The sequence below is a fragment of the Microcaecilia unicolor genome, chromosome 2 (genome assembly GCF_901765095.1).
Source record: "Microcaecilia unicolor chromosome 2, aMicUni1.1, whole genome shotgun sequence".
NCBI classification, from domain to species: Eukaryota; Metazoa; Chordata; class Amphibia; order Gymnophiona; family Siphonopidae; genus Microcaecilia; species Microcaecilia unicolor.
Window position 1 is genome coordinate 512,657,547 of NC_044032.1, and position 19,301 is coordinate 512,676,847.

Below are 19,301 nucleotides of genomic sequence, written 5' to 3' on the forward strand. Positions count from 1 at the left end.
ATTTTTGTGGTTTTGTGCTTGATGTGTTATGACTGAGTGCACCTATTTAACTTTATCATTTGTTAGTTACCTTGACTGTAATTTTTATTTTTAATGGGTTTTTTTCATTTTATACTGTCCAGAATGTGATAACTACATTTGGGAAAGATTGTATATTGAGAAAATGGTAAATGTTTACACATTTATATAACTCACATGCCCTTCATTTTTACTGCTAGATCTTTAAAAGGTCCTGTATTTAGTACCTGTAAAATCATATGTGGTTTTGTAACAATAGACAGTTTTGTTATTTGTTCTTATTGTTAGTACCATCCCCATACTCCCCAAATCCATTAGGGGATGGTACAGTCTTATATAGGGCTCCTTTTATCAAGCTGCTGTAAGCACCAACATGTGCTTACCACAATTTAAGAGGGCTTATAGCAGGGCACACTCAGCTGTCCCATGGTGAGTTCTAAATGTGAGCACGCTACACATGCAGTGGTTGCAGTTCAAGTTTCTTTAGTGCTGGTTGAACTAGTGGAGTGGTTTTATACTTTCAGAGAGCCTGCGTGCTATATCAGTTTTGTTGTGGTTTCCTTGGGTGGTAATCAATATTTAACTAACCATTTAGACCCCTGAGGCAGGTCGTTTTTGGCCAAAACACGAGTCGTGTTGGGTCTTTATAAAGGTCTTTGTGAAGAATTAAATAAAGTTCCTTTGGACACCGTTGGTAAGAGGAGTTGTTTTGAGGGGGTTTCCTCCACTGTTGTGTGCTTCCTGTGCTATATCCATGTAAGGTGTTTCTTCTGTGCTTTTGAATGGCAACATTAGCACATGGCTGTTAATATAAAAATTAGAAAATTGGCCATTTTACTACTGCACTAAAAATGTCCTTAGCACACAGGAAAGACCTGCGTAAGGGCGTGCGAAGACCACCTTTTAGCACAGCTTTGTAAAAGGACCCCGTAATCAAACATTGTAGTCATATTATAGATCTTAATGTTATGATTCAACTTTCTAGTTTTTATTTTTTTTATTACTTTTATGGTTGCTTCTGATGTTTCTAGAAGGTTGAACCATCTTTTATGATTTAAAACTAGTACTGATAATGACGTTTTTGCATAAATGTTGTGGTTGTGCTGCAGTATTCTGAATCAAATCAGAGCTGCTGTAAATCCTTTGTAGTCATATCAAGGTAGAGTGCATTACAATAATCCTGCCTTGATGTTATCATGGTGTAAACCTCTGCAACAGATTGAAACTCTGCCTACTCAATGCCCAGAGGAGACAGTATATTGTTACAGCTGATTAGAGCCTGACCAAAACCAAGATCTTTGTTTTCTGCCAAAACTGAATCTGCGTGCGATCGAAAATAGCCACTCAGTTTCTTTCAGCAAACAAAACTGCCCCTCCCCAAATGTCCTCACTTCCTCCCTCAACTTGACCAAAAAACCTCTCTCCTGAGCCAAGCCCCCCATGGGTGTAGTTTGGGGGGGGCATTGCTCCCCCCCCCCCCAATGCAGGGCTGCAACGCTGCAGGCAGTTCTCGGTCCCTCCTTCCCGCCCTCAGCTCTCCAACAGCCCCCCTCCCCTGCGTTTAAACCTTTTATTTTCAGTCGCAGCGACGGCAGTGAAGAAAACAGCTAGGGTGTCCCTGTAACCAGCCCCTCCAACTGACCACTGATTAAGATTTATAACAAATTACTACTCTACTACTACTACTACTACATTTCACAAGACCCCACAGTCATTCACAAGGGAAAAATATTCAACATAAAGGACTACTTTACATGCTCATCTTCCAATGTGGTATATATCATTCAGTGTAAAAAATGTAACGAAGGATGTTATATTGAAGAAACAGGCCAGATACTCAAGACAAGATTCAACCTGCACAGACACCACATGAAAATAGCAGGTGCCAGTCAAGCCCCCACCCCTGTGGGCCAACACTTTACAAGACCAGAACACTGCACCAGTGATTTTACAGTAAGGATACTGAAAGCTAATTTTAAAACAATACAGGATCGTAAAACCTTTGAAATAAGAATGATTGAATATTTTAACACCCAACAGACAGGACTGAATAAGGACCTGGGTTTTCTAACCCATTATAAACCATAAAGTTGTATTTCTCTGTTTATTATCCTTGATAAGGATCTGTGTTTTCTCTCTGTTTATTATCCTCCTGTCACCTACCAACACCCATCCTGTTAGAATATCAATGAAATGTTTTGATGTCCCCATGCACACCCCCACCCTGTCAGATGTCAAAGTAATGCTTTGATGTTTCTCTTATATATACTATCAGCTACCACATTTGCCTATTTCCGATCTGACGAAGGGCAACCTTCGAAAGCTAATCAAGAAATGTATTAAGTTATGTCCAATAAAAAAGTATCATCTTATTTTCTTTTCCATTTTTTATTTTGTTTGATTTCTATTGATACTCTACCTATAAAAAGTTATCCCGTTTTTATGCTTCCTCTGTGTGCATCCGTATGCTTCACAAGCTGGCATGTTTGTAAATATAAGTGTGATTAAATAAAAATGCTGCCAACAGTAAAGAACGACAACGTAGATCCAGCAGCTCATAGGTTTGCTTGCTTTGTTTTGAGTATACAAGGATGACAGCAGCGCGGGTAAGAGAATACTCAGACTAACCTAATTGGTTTCAGCGTTACTTTTGCCATCACTTCAGCCCTGAAATGCCACAGTGAGGCTTGACCCGAGCTGGGTGAGAGGCTATTGAAGCACCACAATGAGGCTTGGAATGTATAAAAGGCAACCGGAACACTAAAGTTTGCAACGCTAATCGGTTGAATAATGAATACTACCAAAAACACTACACGCATAGGGCCGAGAACGTATCCCAAAAAACCCGCATTCTGTAACCGTAAAACATTTCCTGGCTTCAAAAAAATTCGTTCTCTTCTTTCCCTTGCCTGTGTGATGTGCTGGTTATTATTTCTGTAGTGCGCAGAAGCTTCCGATAGCCTTTCTTATTGCGCATGCTTATAGACTTATTGCCTTAGTGATATGTGGTTCGTCTCGCGTCATGGCTTCTTTGAGTGGGATGTATTCGAATCAGTCTTCGGTCGCGGGAGCGCCTGGGCTTCTCACCACACCTCCGGGGCTTAAAACACCCAACGGAACGCTAGTGGATGAGTTAGAAGCATCATTTGAGGTATAAGCTGGTGATTTATTTTTTTCTCTGATTAGCCGTTTATTCACTGGTGAGCGAAGGCACTTGCCCTTTTTTTCTGAAGAGAAGGGAAAGCCGCGTCAGGCCCTACTAAGCTTCTACGGGGTTCGGGGAACCTGCGATGAGCCCGCCTGGTGATTTATCTGATACACTGAAAGCTCTTTACCCTCAGTATGGATTCTCTCGCGGATGGGAAGCGGTATTTTAATGGAGTGTGAGCTGGAATTTTTGTAAATAGTAATATTTTTAAAATAAATATTCTCAGAAGAACGGGATAGAGATTGGGCTTTGGATATGCCTACAATTAAAGAGGCCCTTTTACAAAGGTGTATTAGACTCTACGCATGTGCAGTGTGCGCCAAAATGAGACTACTGCCAGGCACTATCTGGCAGTAATTTCAGATTTGATTTGCGCCTGTAACGCTTGGATGATTTATTTCCTTCCATATACATAGTTTCCAGCGGTAATTGGCAGTTGGAGCGTACTGACCGGTCACCACACATGTAGCGTATGAGCCCTGACCACTAGATCAGTGGGTGGCGTTAAGGGCTCAGGTAACCTTCTCTTCCACCACAGAGTCACTGCTTTTCTTCCTTCAAAGTCCACTCCATTTGTCTATTTACTCCTCAGCCTCTCGAAGAAACAGTCATTTATCAACTCCCTGATAAGTAACATAGTAACATAGTAGATGACGGCAGAAAAAGACCTGCATGGTCCATCCAGTCTGCCCAACAAGATAGTCATATGTGCTACTTTTTATTTGTACCTGTCCTCTTTAGGGCAAGCACTATCCCCAGGGTTGCCATATAAAAAAAAAAAAATTCCCACACATAACAGCCCAAAACCCGCCCAAAAACCGCACACACCCCACCACCGACGTCATCACCCCCCCCCCCCCGCTGTCATCAATCCCGCCCCTTCTGTCATCAGCCCCGCCCCCACTGTCATTGCCCCGCCCAAAACGTCACAAACCCCCGCCTCTGTTGCCATTAGCCCCACCCCCCGCCGGCTGAAAAACCGCCCCAAAACCCACACAAAAAAAACAAAACCAGCCCGAAAAACCGCAACCCGCCTAATTGGGCGGGAAAACCGCCCATCTGGCAATGACTATCCCCGCCTCCCAACCACCAGCCCCGTCTCCTACCACCAGCTCTGGCACAGACCGTATAAGTCTGCCCAGCACTATCTCCGCCTCCCAACTACCAGTCCCTCCTCCCACCACCAGCTCTGGCACAGACCGTATAAGTCTGCCCAGTCCCTTTCTTCCTTTCTCACTGACTTTGATTCCTGGCTTTCCTTCTTTCTTGAACCTTCATGTTCTTCCCTCATTGTTGGGGATTTTAACATTCATTCTAATGATCCCTCTGACTAGGGTTACCATATTTATGGAGACAAAGAGGACAGAAAAAAATGGTTGCTACCTTTGCTAAAGAAATATTTAATTGTAGTTAATGAACACACATCAAACAGTGACTTACAGTACAGCAGTAGACATTCTGCTTTTCAAGAATTTCTGGATTTGAGTTCAACTGAGCCTCAGCGTACTTATCACAAGAGTGCATATTCCTTTGGCAGGCTTCTGATATGTCTGAAAGTCTTTGCATGACCTATGCTTAAATTCGTGCTGCATGAACAAAATTCCTTTGATGGCTTCAATCAGCAGTGGAGCAGAGAGGGGATCAGCAGTGGCTTTTTCTCTCTTTAGCACCCCTATGTGTCCAGACCGACTGACTAATAAACCAGAGATGGTTTCTCTCATTATGTGGTTAGGAGTGTTGGTCATAGGCACATAAAAGAAAAAGAGGACATTTCCCTAAAAATTTAAAATCCTGTAGGACATATCTGAAGATGTCCAAAAAGAGGGCATATGGTAACCCTACCTCTGACTGTTATGCTTCTCAGTTTCTCATTTTAACATCCTCTTTCAATCTTCAGCTGTGCTACACCACTATATTGATCGTCTCCAACTGCTCACTCTCCAGTTTCTGCACCTCAGCTCTTCTCCTCTCTTACCATCATCTTATAACTTTCACACTTACCCTTCCCCCCCCAAGTCCCGTCCAATCTCTACCAATAAATTTAGGCATCTTCAGACTATTGACCCTTCTACTCTGTCCTCCAGTGTTTCAAATCTCTTCTCAACCACTAAGTTGTCCACGTCTGTCATTGAGGCTGTCTCTTCCTATAATACTACTCCTCTGCTCTAGATACTCTCGCTTCTCCCATTCCCCGTTCTGTAAGGTGTACCAACTGCAGCCTTGGCTGACCTCTAGAATTCGCTACCTACGTTCCTGTGCCCGCTCTGCCGAACACCTTTGGCTGAAATCCTGTGCCCATGCTGACTTCATACATTTCAAATTCTTGCTGCCCTCCTTCCAGTCTGCTCTTTCACTTGCCAGACAGAACTATTACATTTAGTTGACAAATTCTCTTGGTTCAAATCATCGACGTCTCTTTGCCACACTGAACTCTCTCCTCAAGGTGCCTTCACCTCCAACCCCCCCACCCCTTCGTTTTCCCCCCAGACTCTGGCTGAATTCTTTTATGATAAGGTTCACAAGATTAAACTTGAATTCTCAACCAGGTCACCTCCACCTCTCCTTCCCTTAGTCCATTCTCTCAATCTTCCAACTCCTGCCTCCTTTTCTGAAATGACTGAAGAGGAAACTACACATCTTCTTTCCTCCTCAAAACTAACTACCTGTTCCTCTGATCCTATTCCCACCTATCTACTTAACACTATCTCTCCTACTGTCAGCCCTTTTATCTGTCATATCCTCAATCTTTCACTGTCCACTGTGACTGTTCCTGATGCCTTCAAACATGCCGTAGTCACACCACTCCTTAAAAAACCTTCATTGGACCCTACCTGTCCTTCCAACTATCGCCCCATCTCCCTCCTCCCTTTCCTTAATAAGATACTTGAACATGCTGTTCACCACCGTTGCCTTGACTTTCTTTCATCTCAAGCTATTCTTGATCCACTTCAATCTGGCTTCTTCATTCAACTGAAACAGCACTTGCTAAAGTCTCCAATGATCTGTTCCTGGCCAGATCCAAATGTCTCTCTTCTATCCTCATCCTTCTCGATCTATCTGCTGCTTTTGACACTGTTGATCACAGCCTACTCCTTGATACGCTGTCCTCACTTGGATTTCAGGGCTCTGTTCTTTCCTGGTTTTCTTCTTATCTCTCCCAGCGTACCTTTAGTGTATACTCTAGTGGATCCTCTACTTCTATTCCACTGTCAGTTGGTGTACCTCAGGGATCTGACCTGGGACCTCTTCTTTTCTCCATCTATACTTCTTCCCTTGGTACTCTGATCTCATCCCATGGTTTTCAGTATCATCTTTACGCTGATGACTCCCAGATCTACCTCTCCACACCAGAAATCTCAGCCGAAATCCATGCCAAAGTATCAGCCTGCCTGTCTGACATTGCTGCCTGGATGTCTCAGCGCCATCTGAAACTAAACATGACTAAGACTGAGCTTCTTATCTTTCCCCCTAAACCAACCTCTCCTCCTCCCCCATTCTCTATTTCTGTGGATAACACTCTCATCAACTCGTAACCTTGGGGTCATCTTTGACTCCTCCCTCTCCTTCTCTGCACATATTCAGCAGACTGCTAAAACCTGTCGTTTCTTTCTCTATAATATCAACAAAATTCGCCCTTTCCTTTCTGAGCACACTACCAGAACCCTCATCCACGCTCTTATCACCTCTCGCTTAGGCTATTGCAACTTGCTTTTCACAGGTCTCCCACTTAGCCATCTTTCTCCTCTTCAATCTGTTCAAAATTCTGCTGCACGACTTATATTCCGCCAGTGTCGCTATGCGCATATTAGCCCTTTCATCAAGTTACTTCAATGGCTTCCTATCCGTTTCCACATACAGTTCAAACTCCTCTTACTGACTTACAAGTGCATTCACTCTGCAGCTCCTCAGTACCTCTCCACTCATATCTGTCCCTACACTCCTCCCCAGGAATTCTGTTCATTGTGTATATCTCTCTTATATGCACCCTTCTCTACTGCTAACCCCAGACTCCGTTCGTTTTATCTTGCTGCACCATATGCCTGGAATAGACTTCCTGAGCCAGTATGTCATGCTCCATCTCTGACCATCTTCAAATCTAGGCTAAAAGCCACCTTTTTGATGTTGCTTTTACATCCTAACCCTTAATCACTTGTTCAGTACCCATGTTTTATCATTCCTACCTTAGTAATTCCCTTATCCCTTATTTGTGCTGTTTGTCTGTCCTAATTAGATTGTAAGCCCTGTCGAGCAGGGACTGGCTTGTCATGTTCAAGTGTACAGCGCTGTGTACATCTAGTAGCACTATAGAAATGATAAGTAGTAGTAGGCTGGTTTTAGGCATGTGCTGGTTTCAGTTTTACCGTATGCCCTTTTCCCGTCCCACCCAAAAAAAGCCTTTTTTTTTTTTTTTTTGCAGACACGGTAAAAAGTGGCCCAGCATACGCCCAAAACACGTGCCTACACTCCTGCAGGCCACTTACCGCGGCTTAGTAAAAGGACCCCAAAGTAATTTTTAAAATTTTTATACGCAGTTTCTGGCTCCCTGAGTGGGCTCATAAGCTAAAGGGGGGGGGGGGGGGTTTGTTCCTTTTATGGGTTACCTGGAGCAATAGAGGATTAAGGGGTCCGTTTACTAAGTTATGCTAAAAAGTGGGCCGTGCTGAGGCCACTTTTAGTGTAGCTGTAAAATGGCTGCATTTTCCCAATTAGTGCATGAGCCCATGTCGCACTAGCAATTCTAGCGCAGCAAATACAGTGAAGCTCTTAGGAATTGAATGAAATTATTCACGGCGAGGCCCCGGCCTACATGGCTGGCCTCATAGACTTACCAACCAGAAACACAACAAGGTCAACACGCACATACCTAAATCTCCACTACCCAGACTGCAAGGGTCTAAAATATAAATCAACATATGCATCCAGCTTCTCCTACATAAGCACACAACTATGGAATGCGCTACCAAACATCTTGAAAACAATGCACAACCTAACAAACTTCCGGAAATCACTAAAAACCAATCTGTTCAAAAAGGCATACCATAAGGATCCAACCTAAATACCTGAACCCTGCAACACAACGAAACGGGGCCGAGTCTTTTTGCCGCAGGCCAGGATTGTAAAGCTCCGGTCTCAGATACAGGGTTTCCTTCAGCAGCAGCGTCCTTGTGCTCGAGATTATCTTCAAGTTCTCAGTTCCATGGCAGCCACTATAGAGGTAGTGCCGTGGGCCAGACTTCATATGAGGCCTCTTCAGTGGTCCCTTCTATCCCGGTGGTCCTCTCAGAAGGATTCGCTGCTGATGCGATTGACTCTCCGCAGTCGACCGCAGCTCTCTATTTTGGTGGCTACGGATGAAAAATCTAACTGTAGGAATGCCTTTGGAATCTCCCCGGTGGATACCGTTAACGACAGATGCCAGTCTCTGAGGCTGGGGAACTCATTGCCTAGGCAGGTGGACCCAGGGTCTCTGGTCTCAACTGGAAGCAGTTCAGTCAATCAACTTTTTGGAGACCAGGGCGATCCAGTTAGCTCTGCAGCACTTCAGTTATCTCCTGGTAGGCAAAGCGGTGCGAGTTCTTTCAGACAACGCCTCGGCAGTGGCCTATATCAACCGCCAGGGAGGAACGAGATGCCGTCTCTTGTGTCAGGAGGCAGAGAGTCTCCTCGCGTGGGCGTAAGTTCACCTCACGGCTATTTCAGCCTTGCACGTAGCGGGAGTGGAGAACGTTCAAGCCGACTTTCTCTGTCGCCACACTCTCGATCCAGGAGAATGGGCTCTCAGCGATCAGGCGTTTCAGTTGATAGTGAAGCGCTGGAGAACTCCAGTACTAGATCTTTTCGCCACCAGTCTCAAAGGTCCCTCGATTCTTCAGTCGCCGAAGGGATGCAAGAACGGCAGGGGTAGACGCTTTCTTGCAGCAGTGGCCCTCCGACCTTCTTTACGCGTTTCCTCCTTGGCCGCTAATAGGTCGTCTCCTACAGAGGATCGAGGAACACGGAGGACTGGTAATTTTAGTGGCACCAGACTGGCCTCGACGGCCTTGGTACGCGGATCTGCAATGTCTGTTGGTGGCGTCTCCTCTTCGACTTCCAGTTCACAAGTCTTTGCAGGTACAAGACCCAGTTCCACATCCAGACCCGGCTCGATTTTGTCTTACGGCTTGGCTCTTGAACGAGCCCGTTTAAGCAGGGTTTTTCAGCACCAGTGATTTCCACCATGCTTTGGTCTCGTCGGCGCTCCACTTCTCTAAATTATATTCGCACTTGGAGAATTTTTGAGGCTTGGTGTGCAGAGGCTGGCGTTTGTCCTTTTTGGGCGTCTGTGGCTCAGATGTTAGATTTTCTACAGCGAGGGTTTGATAAAGGGCTGTCTCTTTCTTCTCTTAAAGTGCAGGCGGCAGCTCTTTCCTGTTTCAGAGGTCGGATCGGGGTAAATCTTTGGCTAGGCTTCCCGATGTGGCCCGTTTTTTGAAGGGAGTCAGTCTTCTTCGTCCGCCGGTCAGATCAGTCTTTCCATCTTGGGATCTTAATCTGGTTCTTTCAACTCTGACAAAACCCCCATTTGAACCTTTGCAAGCATGTTCTTTAAAGGATTTGACGCGTAAGACAGTGTTTTTGGTGGCTATTGCGTCAGCAAGGAGGGTTTCGGAGTTGCAAGCTTTTTCCTGTAGAGCTCCATTTCTGGAATTTTCTAAGGAGCGAGTGGTACTTCGCCCTGTTCCTTCCTTTTTGCCTAAGGTGTTATCTCGGTTTCATCTGTCCCAATCCGTTTTTCTTCCTGTTCTGGGATCGGCCTCAGGGACGCAGGAGCAGAGATGTTGCATACGCTGGATGTTAAGAGAGTTCTTAAACGATATCTCGCAGTTACTGAGGATTTTCGTCGCACGGACCGTCTTTTTCTTCTGTTGGCCGGTCACCATAAGGGGTTGTCGGCTTCTAAGCCCACGTTGTCTAGGTGGATTAAAGAAATGATAGCGTTGGCCTACCTTTTGGCAGGTAAAGCAGTCCCGGAGTCCGTTAAAGCTCATTCGACTAGAGGGCAAGCAGCGTCCTGGGCCGAGTGTTCCTTGGTAACGCCAGCGGAGATTTGTAAGGTAGCGATTTGGTCCTCTCTCCATTTGTTTACTAAACATTACAGACTTGATGTTCAGTGTCGGCAGGAGGCGGTCTTTGCTTCGCGAGTACTTACAGCGGGTTTGCTGGGGTCCCTCCCGTAGGACTACCTCTTTGTTACGTCCCATCAGTCCAATCCTGGGTCGGTCCGGAGGGATGCTAAGGAAGGAGAAATTAGACCTTACCTGCTAATTTGCTTTCCTTTAATCCCTCCGGACTGGCCCAGGCCCCTCCCGTGTTCTATCTTTCTGTCTATGTTTGTATGTTCGATTGTTTGCAGAGCTGTTTTTTGCTAGTTAAACAAAAAACGGATATTCTGTTTAAGGCCATACCGCTGTCCTGGTAAGGTTGGTCGGTGAACCATTATACTTCAGCCATACCAATACTCTTGTAAGGGTTGTCGGTGAGCCATTGTGGTAAGGCCATACCGCTGCTCTGGTGAGAGTTGTCGGTGAGCCCTTGTTTGAGCACGTTGTCAATAGTGCTTCCTGATTGCTTGAATTCCTCGGGGCACAGACTGTATTCTTCTTTCTGCTTTGTTATTCAAATACTAAGGCTAGGGTCACATGACCAGGGCTCTTATTGGTTCGCTAGAGTCAAAGTTTTTTCTCAGTCTCCACCTGCTGGAAGGCGTGCACAACCCATCAGTCCAATCGTGGGCCGGTCCGGAGGGATTAAAGGAAAGCAAATTAGCAGGGAAGGTCTAATTTCTCCTTATACCAGAACTGGTCAAATCTTAACTCTCTCTCCTTAACCACTAATTTTCTCTATTACTCATGAACTTTAACGCAAGTCCACTCTGTTATTTTTCATACCGGAATTGGCGATCGCCACTACAGTACTATAAGCCTTATTTTCGAAAGAGAAAGACGCCCATATTTCGACCCAAATCGGGAGATGGGCGCCTTTCTCCCGTGGGCGCCCAAATTGGTATAATCGAAAGCCGATTTTGGGCGTCTCCAACTGCAATCTGTCACGGGAACGGACAAAGTTGACGGGGGCATGTCAGGCGTGGTGAAGGCGGGACTGGAGCGTGTTAATCGGCTGAGGAGAGATGGGCGCCCTCGGCCAATAATCGAAAAAAGAAGGGCGCCAGAAGCGAGAATTTGGGCCGCTTTTTGTGGACCCTTTTTTCTCACGAACAAGTCCCCAAAAAGTGCCTGAACTGCCCAGATGACCACCGCAGGGAATCGGGGATGACCTCCCCTGACTTCCCCAGTGGTGATTAACCACCTCCCACACGGAAAAAAACAACTTTATAAACTTGTTTTTTTTTTTTAAAGAGTATATCCTTCACCACGCCTTTGTCCCTGCGACGGCAGTTGAAGATGTCCTTCCCTGCAACGGCAGGTGAAGAATCCAAAATGCTTCCAACACCCTCTTTATTTATTTGGGTTGTGGATCACAAGTAGGAGCAGTGGGATTTGAACCAGCCACCTCTGGATTGCCAGACCAGTGCTCTAACCACTAGGCCAGTCTGTCACTCCTTTGCTCCATTCCACTTCCTTGAAATTTGGTCATCACTGTGGGGGGGGGGGGGGGCAGTATGTAGGTCCCTGGGTGGGGGAGGTATGTGTGTGTCAGCAGAGGCATAACGAAGGCATGGATGTCCTGCTTTCAAACATTTTGGACATCCTGAACTGCCCCCCTACAGGGACAGCCAAATTTCAAGGAAGTGGCGTGGAGGAGTGGTTAGAGCACTGGTCTGGCAATCCAATCCAGAGGTGGCTGGTTCAAATTCCACTGCTGCCACTTGTGATCCACAATCCAAATAAATAAAGAGGGTGTTGGAAGCATTTTAGACATTCTCAACTGCCGTTGCAGGGAAGCACATCTTCAACTGCCGTCGCAGGGACGGAGACATAGCAAAGGACATACTCTTTAAAAAAAAAAAAAAAAAGTTTGAAACGTTTTTTTTTTGGGTGGGAGGTGGTTAATCACCACTGGGGAAGTCAGGGGAGGTCATCCCTGATTCCCTCTGGTGGTCATCTGGGCAGTTCGGGCACCTTCCTTAGGAAGGAAATCGTGTGCAAATGAGCTAACAGTGAGCAGCTCATTTGCATTCAGTTTCCAGATTAGTAAGGGAAGGGCTTTGTCCATTCAGTTAGTGGAACTAGTGCATTACGAATCCTGGCCCCTCCCACGACCAAATGCCTTGGAGTTATTTGTTTTTGAGCTGGGCGCCTTCGGTTTCCATTATCCCTGAAAAACGATTCCGCCCAGGTCAAATCCGCCCAAATCCGATGCGTTTGCCCGGCACCAACCGTATTATCGAAACAAAAGATGGATGCCCATCTTTTTCGAAAATACGGTCTGTCCCACCCCTTCACGTATCCGTCCTCGGAGATAGACGCCCATGGAGATGGGCGTTCGTGTTTGATTATGCCCCTCTATGTAAGCCACATTGAGTCTACAATTAGGTGGGAAAATGTGGGATACAAATGCAACAAATAAATAAATGGGCTTTGTTTCATTTGCTGTCCTGGAATTGATAGCATGGCTTTGTAAAAGCCCTTTGTTAGGAGGGGAAAAATCATATCACACTATATTCAGGTCTTCTTTAAGTTTTAAATCTTAACAGTAATATGCCAGCAAAAATAATTTTATCCAAAAAACTTAATCTATTAAAGTGTGTTCAGAAAACAAAATGTGATCTTCACCAATAACGGTCACTGTTATCTATTATTGCACAAGTCCAGTTGAATGTCTCTTACCACAGTACAAGCATTTATCTTGCAGTCTTTCAACCCAATGATAGAAGAGATCCTTGACAAAATCCTAAAAGACTTTCGACCAACTACCTGCTCCCTCGACCCCTGCCCATCAAAGATAGTGCAGCAGGCAAGTGTGGGCCTCACAGAGGGCACCATAAAAATTATGAATGCCTCTCTTTCTAATGGGTAACTACTAACAACAACATTTAAAAGGGCAGTGGTTCACCCTTTGCTAAAGGAAAACAACTTTGACCTGGACAAACTTAGAAGTTACCGGCCAGTATCCAACATCCCATTTCTAGGGAAACTTATAGAGCAAATAGTCTGTGTTCAGCTCAGTGATTGGCTAGATCCACGTCAATCTGGATTCAGACCTGGTTATGGAACAGAAACGGTCCTTGTATCCCTACTAGATCTTAACAGAAACTGAGACAGTGGATTTGCCTTGGTGTTAGTACTGCTAGAGTTCTCAGCAGCTTTTGTCACTGTTGATCATGCTAGCATGACTGACAGAAACAGGTATCACTGGAACAGTACTTGCTTGGTTCAGATCCTATCTATCAGAAAGGCAACAATCTATAATGTTTGGCAGCAACTCATCGCCAGCATGGACACTGATTTGTGGGGTACCACAAGGATCGATAATGTCACCTATTCTGTTCAATATCTACCTCAAGCCACTAGCCGAGCTGATTCAGTCAATGGACACTGAGTTCTACATCTACATGGATGATGTGCAGCTACTCATACCCATTGAACCTGACTTGCCTACAGCCCTGAATAAACTGATTAGCCCATTCTTGAATTGATGTTAGACAGGTAGACACAACAAACTTTGCCTGAACCCAAGTAAAACTGAGCTCTGGGTCCCTAACACAAGTGGATACATACCTGACATCAAAATCTCTTTTGAGAATTATGAACTTCCCTCTCAAATCACAAGTTAGGAACCTTGGAATACAGTTAGATTCAACACTGATTCTCCAAATCCAAGCAACCTTCAAGAGCTGCTTCCTTGTCATCAAGCAGATGAAGCCATTACGTATGGGTTGTGTCCATCAACCAGCAGGAGGAGATAGAGAGCACTCAACTTTTCACAGTGCCTCATGGCCAGCTAGCTCCACTGCCTCTTCAGTATTCTCTATCTCCCCAAGCAGGGTGGCTGCAGCTTCTTCGAGCTCCATCAAAAATCTGCTTGGGGGTGGCTCCTGGCTTGCCAGTTGTTAGCCGGGGTGTTAGAGGCTATAGCAGCTTCACTTTGAAGGCACATAGGTCAGCCCTTTCCCTGCCTTACCCATGCCCCCGTGGATGTGGACATATTAGCTTGCTTTTCCCTGTCCTTTCCCACTCAGTGGATGCAGGCACATTGATTCGCCTTTCCCTGCCTTTCCCACTTATCTGAGCCTCCGGAGTGATTTTATTTACCTCTTTTGCCTCTGCTTTCCTCACAGCGTTAAAAAAAAAAATAATAATAATAATTAAAGTCGCGTCGTGCTTTAGCGCAACGATCTTGGAAAAGAGGTTTTTCTTGAGATTCTTCTGCAGGACCGGAGCTGTGATACTCCGTCCAGTGAGGTAAGAGTGTTTTCTGACTCCTCCGGGGTGGGACCGCGATCGGGACGTTTTTGGCGTGAACCGCCATTTTGGATTTTTACCGCCGTTTTCGGCGATGGCTGCGGAGACTGTAAAGCGCTGTTCTAAATGTGGCAAGCGCAAATCAGCAGCGGGGCTCTGTAAATCGTGGTGTACAGACGGTAGAGCCGGCCCGAGCTTGGCGAGCGGCGATCTTTCGCGCTCTGAGCTGGCAGCAGACGCCATTTTGGATTTTCCACATGGTGCGGCCTCCGTTGCGACGGAGAGCCCTGAATCCGGGGGGGTCCTCTGAGTGAGGCTAATTATAGAGCTGATAGCCCTGGACAGGATCCGGGCGGTCAGGGAGCGGTTTTCTCCCCTGATTTTGTTTTAATGCTGCATAAGGCATACATGCTTAAAAGAGCTCTTCCACAGGGATCTTCGGACCCTCTGCCTGCCCCCCCGGTGGATCCTGACCTTTTGGAGTTGGCTTTGCCTGTTTCTTATCCTCCTGATAAACGTAGAAGGGCTAATTCCCCTTCTGAGTGTGGCGCACCCCCCTTTTACCCCCCCCCCCCCCCCCCCCCCCCCCCGTGGTCAGGGGTCTGGCAGAACTTCTTGGTCTGAGGAGCCAGAGTTGGGTGCAGAATTGCCACAGGATCTTGATGATCCGTCTGCGGTGAGGATTTTCCACCGCGAGGAGCTGCCAGCGCTTATTTCAGATGCCTTACAAGCCCTCTCGATTGAAGATCCTGGGAGTGGCACAGCCTCCTCTGTTAATCCAAGGATGGCTAGTACCAGAGAGCCTGCTCGAGCCTTTCCTTTGCATGACTCCATCCAAGAGCTTATTTCGGCTCAATGGCCTGACCCCAAGGGACCTTTGAAGGTTGCCAGGGCTATGGGGCATTTATACCCTCTGAGTGAGGAACATTTGGCTCGTTTTGCAATGCCTAAAGTGGATGCCCTGGTCACGGATGTGACAAAGAGAACTACCCTCCCTGTTGAAGGAAGTGTTGCCCTGAAGGATATTCAAGACCGCAGGCTTGATTCAGCTCTGAAGCGGTCCTTTGATTTGGCAGGTCTCACTGTTCGGGGCGTCTGCATGCAGTTGTTATGCTGCTAGATCCTGCCTGGCTTGGTTACAGCCCGGTGATGGAGCAGAGACCTTATCTGAAGTGGCTCCGCGGATGGAGTCAGCCTTGTCCTTTTTGGCTGACGCCCTTTATGATATGGTCAGAGCTTCGGCTAAACAAATGGCTGTAGCAGTGGCAGCTCACCGCACTCTTTGGCTACGACATTGGGTGGCGGACATGGCCTCTAAGCAAAGGTTGGTGAAGTTGCCCTTTCAAGGCCTTCTACTGTTTGGTGAGGAGCTGGAAAACATTCTTAAAGGCCTGGGGGATTCCAAACCTCAGCGCTTGCCCGAAGATAGGCCGAAGCCTTCCTCTAAGGGTCAGGCGGTCCGCTCCTCTTACAGACCTCGCTTCCGTGAAGCTAGAAGGTACCGCCCGGGGCGTGCTGCTGGGTTCACTTCGCGTGCCCGCTTTCAGCAGAGAAACTCCAATTTGGCCCCCGCACCAGAAGTTTCTGCGGTTTGCGGTGTTGGGAAAACATTTCCAGTTTCTGGCCTTGCCTTTTGGCCTCGCCACAGCTCCCCGAACCTTCTCCAAGGTAATGGTGGTAGTAGCTGCCTTTCTCAGGCGAGAGGGTATCCGGGTTCACCCATACCTAGACAACTGGCTCATCAGAGCAGACTCAGAAAAAGAGAGTCATCTAACTACAGCCAGAGTGGTTTCAGTCCTTCAATCTCTGGGCTGGGTCGTCAATATGGCCAAAAGTTACCTGACCCCCTCATAATCTCTAGAATATTTGGGGGCCAGGTTCGACACAGCCTCGGGCTATGTGTTTCTTCCCAAGCAAAGGCGGTACAAGCTTCAGAATCAGGTCCGTCTGCTCCTGAGGATGCCCCGCCCGCAAGCTTGGGACATTGTCCAGCTGTTGGGATCGATGACGGCCACCTTGGACGTGGTGCCATGGGCGAGAGCGCACCTGAGACCTCTACAGTATTCTCTACTTCAACGATGGTCTCCAGTATCTCAGGATTATCAGTGCATACTTTCTTGGCTCCCTGTGGCCCGCCTCAGTAAGGAGTGGTGGCTCTCGGACAGCATGTTGCGGCGGGGAATGCCGCTGGCGCTCCCCGATTGGTGCCTAGTGGTGACAGATGCCAGCCTGAAGGGCTGGGGCGCACATTGCCAGGGTAAACATGCGCAGGGTCTGTGGACGCCCGACGAGTCGGAGTGGTCTATCAACCGCCTGGAGTTGAAAGCGGTGTTTCTGGCCTTTCAAGTGACCCTGGAAGGATTGGCTGTCCGAGTGATGTCGGACAACACGACAGCAGTGGCCTACATAAATCGACAAGGCGGCACTCAGTGCAGAGCTCTAGCCGCGCAGGCCGAACAAATTTGCCACTGGGCCGAGCTGCATCTACAGGCCCTGTCAGCAGCTCACATTGCAGGTCAGAGCAACGTGCAAGCCGACTATCTAAACAGGCATCAGATCGATCCAGCGGAGTGGGAACTAGCAGACGATGTATTCCTGCAGATATGTGCCAAATGGGGCAAGCCAGTGATGGATCTTATGGCGACCAGTTCCAATGCCAAAGTCCCGTGCTTCTTCAGCAGACGGAGGGATCCTCGCTCTGCCGGGTTGGATGCCTTGGCTCAACCCTGGCCCCTGGGCTTGCTGTATGTCTTCCCTCTGTGGCCCTTGATAGGGCGAGTGCTCCTGCGGATTCGGCTGCATCCAGGAGAAGTGGTGTTCATCGCCCCGGATTGGCCCAGGAGGCCTTGGTATGCGGACCTCCGACAGATGCTGTTGGAGGCTCCCTTTCCGTTACCTCTGGTTCCGCACCTGTTGTCACAGGGTCCGGTGGCCATGGAGGACGCCTGTCGCTTTGGTCTTATGGCATGGCGATTGAGAGGGCGCAATTGAGAGACAAAGGCTACTCAATACGGTAATTTCCACTCTCCTGCAGGCCTGTAAGCGCTCCACTTCCGTGGCTTATGCCAGGATTTGGCGCCAGTTTGAAGTCTAGTGTGTTTCAAGAGCGCTTTCTCCGTTGCGGGCTCCTGTCTCGCTGATTCTGGACTTTTTGCAGGATGGTGTGCACAAAGGCTTGGCCTATAATTCCCTGCGGGTGCAAGTGGCAGTATTGGCCTCCCTGCGTGGCAAGGTTGAAGGCGTGTCCTTAGCTGCTCATCCAGATGTGGCACAGTTTCTTAGAAGGGTGCTTCGGATCCGTCCTCCCGTACGTGCACCTTGTCCAGCTTGGAACCTGGGGTTAGTTTTGAAGGCCCTTCAGGGGCGGGCTCCTGTCTCGCTGATTCTGGACTTTTTGCAGGATGGTGTGCACAAAGGCTTGGCCTATAATTCCCTGCGGGTGCAAGTGGCAGTATTGGCCTCCCTGCGTGGCAAGGTTGAAGGCGTGTCCTTAGCTGCTCATCCAGATGTGGCACAGAGGGGTGCTTCGGATCCGTCCTCCCGTGCGTGCACCTTGTCCAGCTTGGAACCTGGGGTTAGTTTTGAAGGCCCTTCAGGGGGCTCCTTTTGAACCGCTTCGGCGCGCTTCAGAGAAAGATTTGACATTGAAGGCCGTCTTTTTAGTGGCCATTACCTCGGCGAGACGGGTGTCAGAGCTCCAGGCGCTGTCTTGTAGAGACCCTTTTCTGCAATTCTCAGTCAGGGGTCACGGTTCGGACCGTGCCTTCCTTCATGCCTAAGGTGGTTTCAGCGTTTCACCTAAACCAGCCTGTTTTTCTTCCCTCCTTTGTTGAGGAGGAGTTTCCAGAATCATTTGGGCAGTTGCACCTTTTGGATGTGCGCAGGACTCTGTTGCAGTATCTGCGAATTACAAATTCTTTCAGGACCTCTGATCATCTTTTTGTGCTGTTTGCAGGTCCTCGCAGAGGGTCTTCACCGTTGGCTCAAAGAAGCTATCTTTTCAGCATATCTGCTGTCTGGCATATGGTTAAGATTTAAAACTAAAGAAGACCTCAATTTATAAAAAATTAATTATTAAATCCCAAATAATTATTGAAGACTCCAAAGAAATGACACCAAAGGCACAATAATGCAGTCTGCATTAAAAGGTTTTGATGCAGTTATCGGAAACTTGATATGATGTCTTGAAAGGGTAGTAATTGCCATATTTAGGTGTATGATAATCCTCTATTATAATAACAAATGGTGGATATTAGCAATGAAAAATAAAACATTATCAAATCAAGTTTCCACAAATGTTTGAAATGATTCATAAACATTGATGATCCATGTTTAAAAGCACACACTTACCTTGTGACCAGCTCTCTCTGATTTAGGCAGATCTCTACGAGTGGCTCCCTATTAACTGCCATTCTAAAGGGTGTCTCAGAGCAGGATGGGATATGTGGATGGTGAACCCATCAGTACTTGATTGTTTCACCAAGTTCTGGGGTGTGAATGTATGTATTTACTTCTTTGGAGAGAATTTAGCTATTTATCTCTGGGGTTATGTGTGGGGATTTTGGCTGTGGTCTTATTGACTTCCCTCCCCCCTTGCACAATGCTCCTCTTAGATTCTCCTATTCTCTTTCATGCATCCTTGCACACTCTTGTCTCCCTCTCCCCTCGCTTTC

The 19,301-nt window shown here is 47.1% G+C and overlaps 1 protein-coding gene across 1 annotated transcript in view; it reads left to right on the forward strand.

The window, feature by feature from the left end:
- The first annotated feature begins 2,992 nt into the window (after nucleotides 1-2,992).
- The window catches only part of MED28 (mediator complex subunit 28), a 52,472-nt gene continuing 36,163 nt past the window's right edge, over nucleotides 2,993-19,301 (forward strand). Inside the window, exon 1 of the mRNA XM_030192607.1 lies at nucleotides 2,993-3,169. Within this exon, the coding sequence (XP_030048467.1) occupies nucleotides 3,041-3,169 (129 nt within the window). The 5' untranslated portion in view covers nucleotides 2,993-3,040. The remainder of the gene's footprint in view (nucleotides 3,170-19,301) is intronic.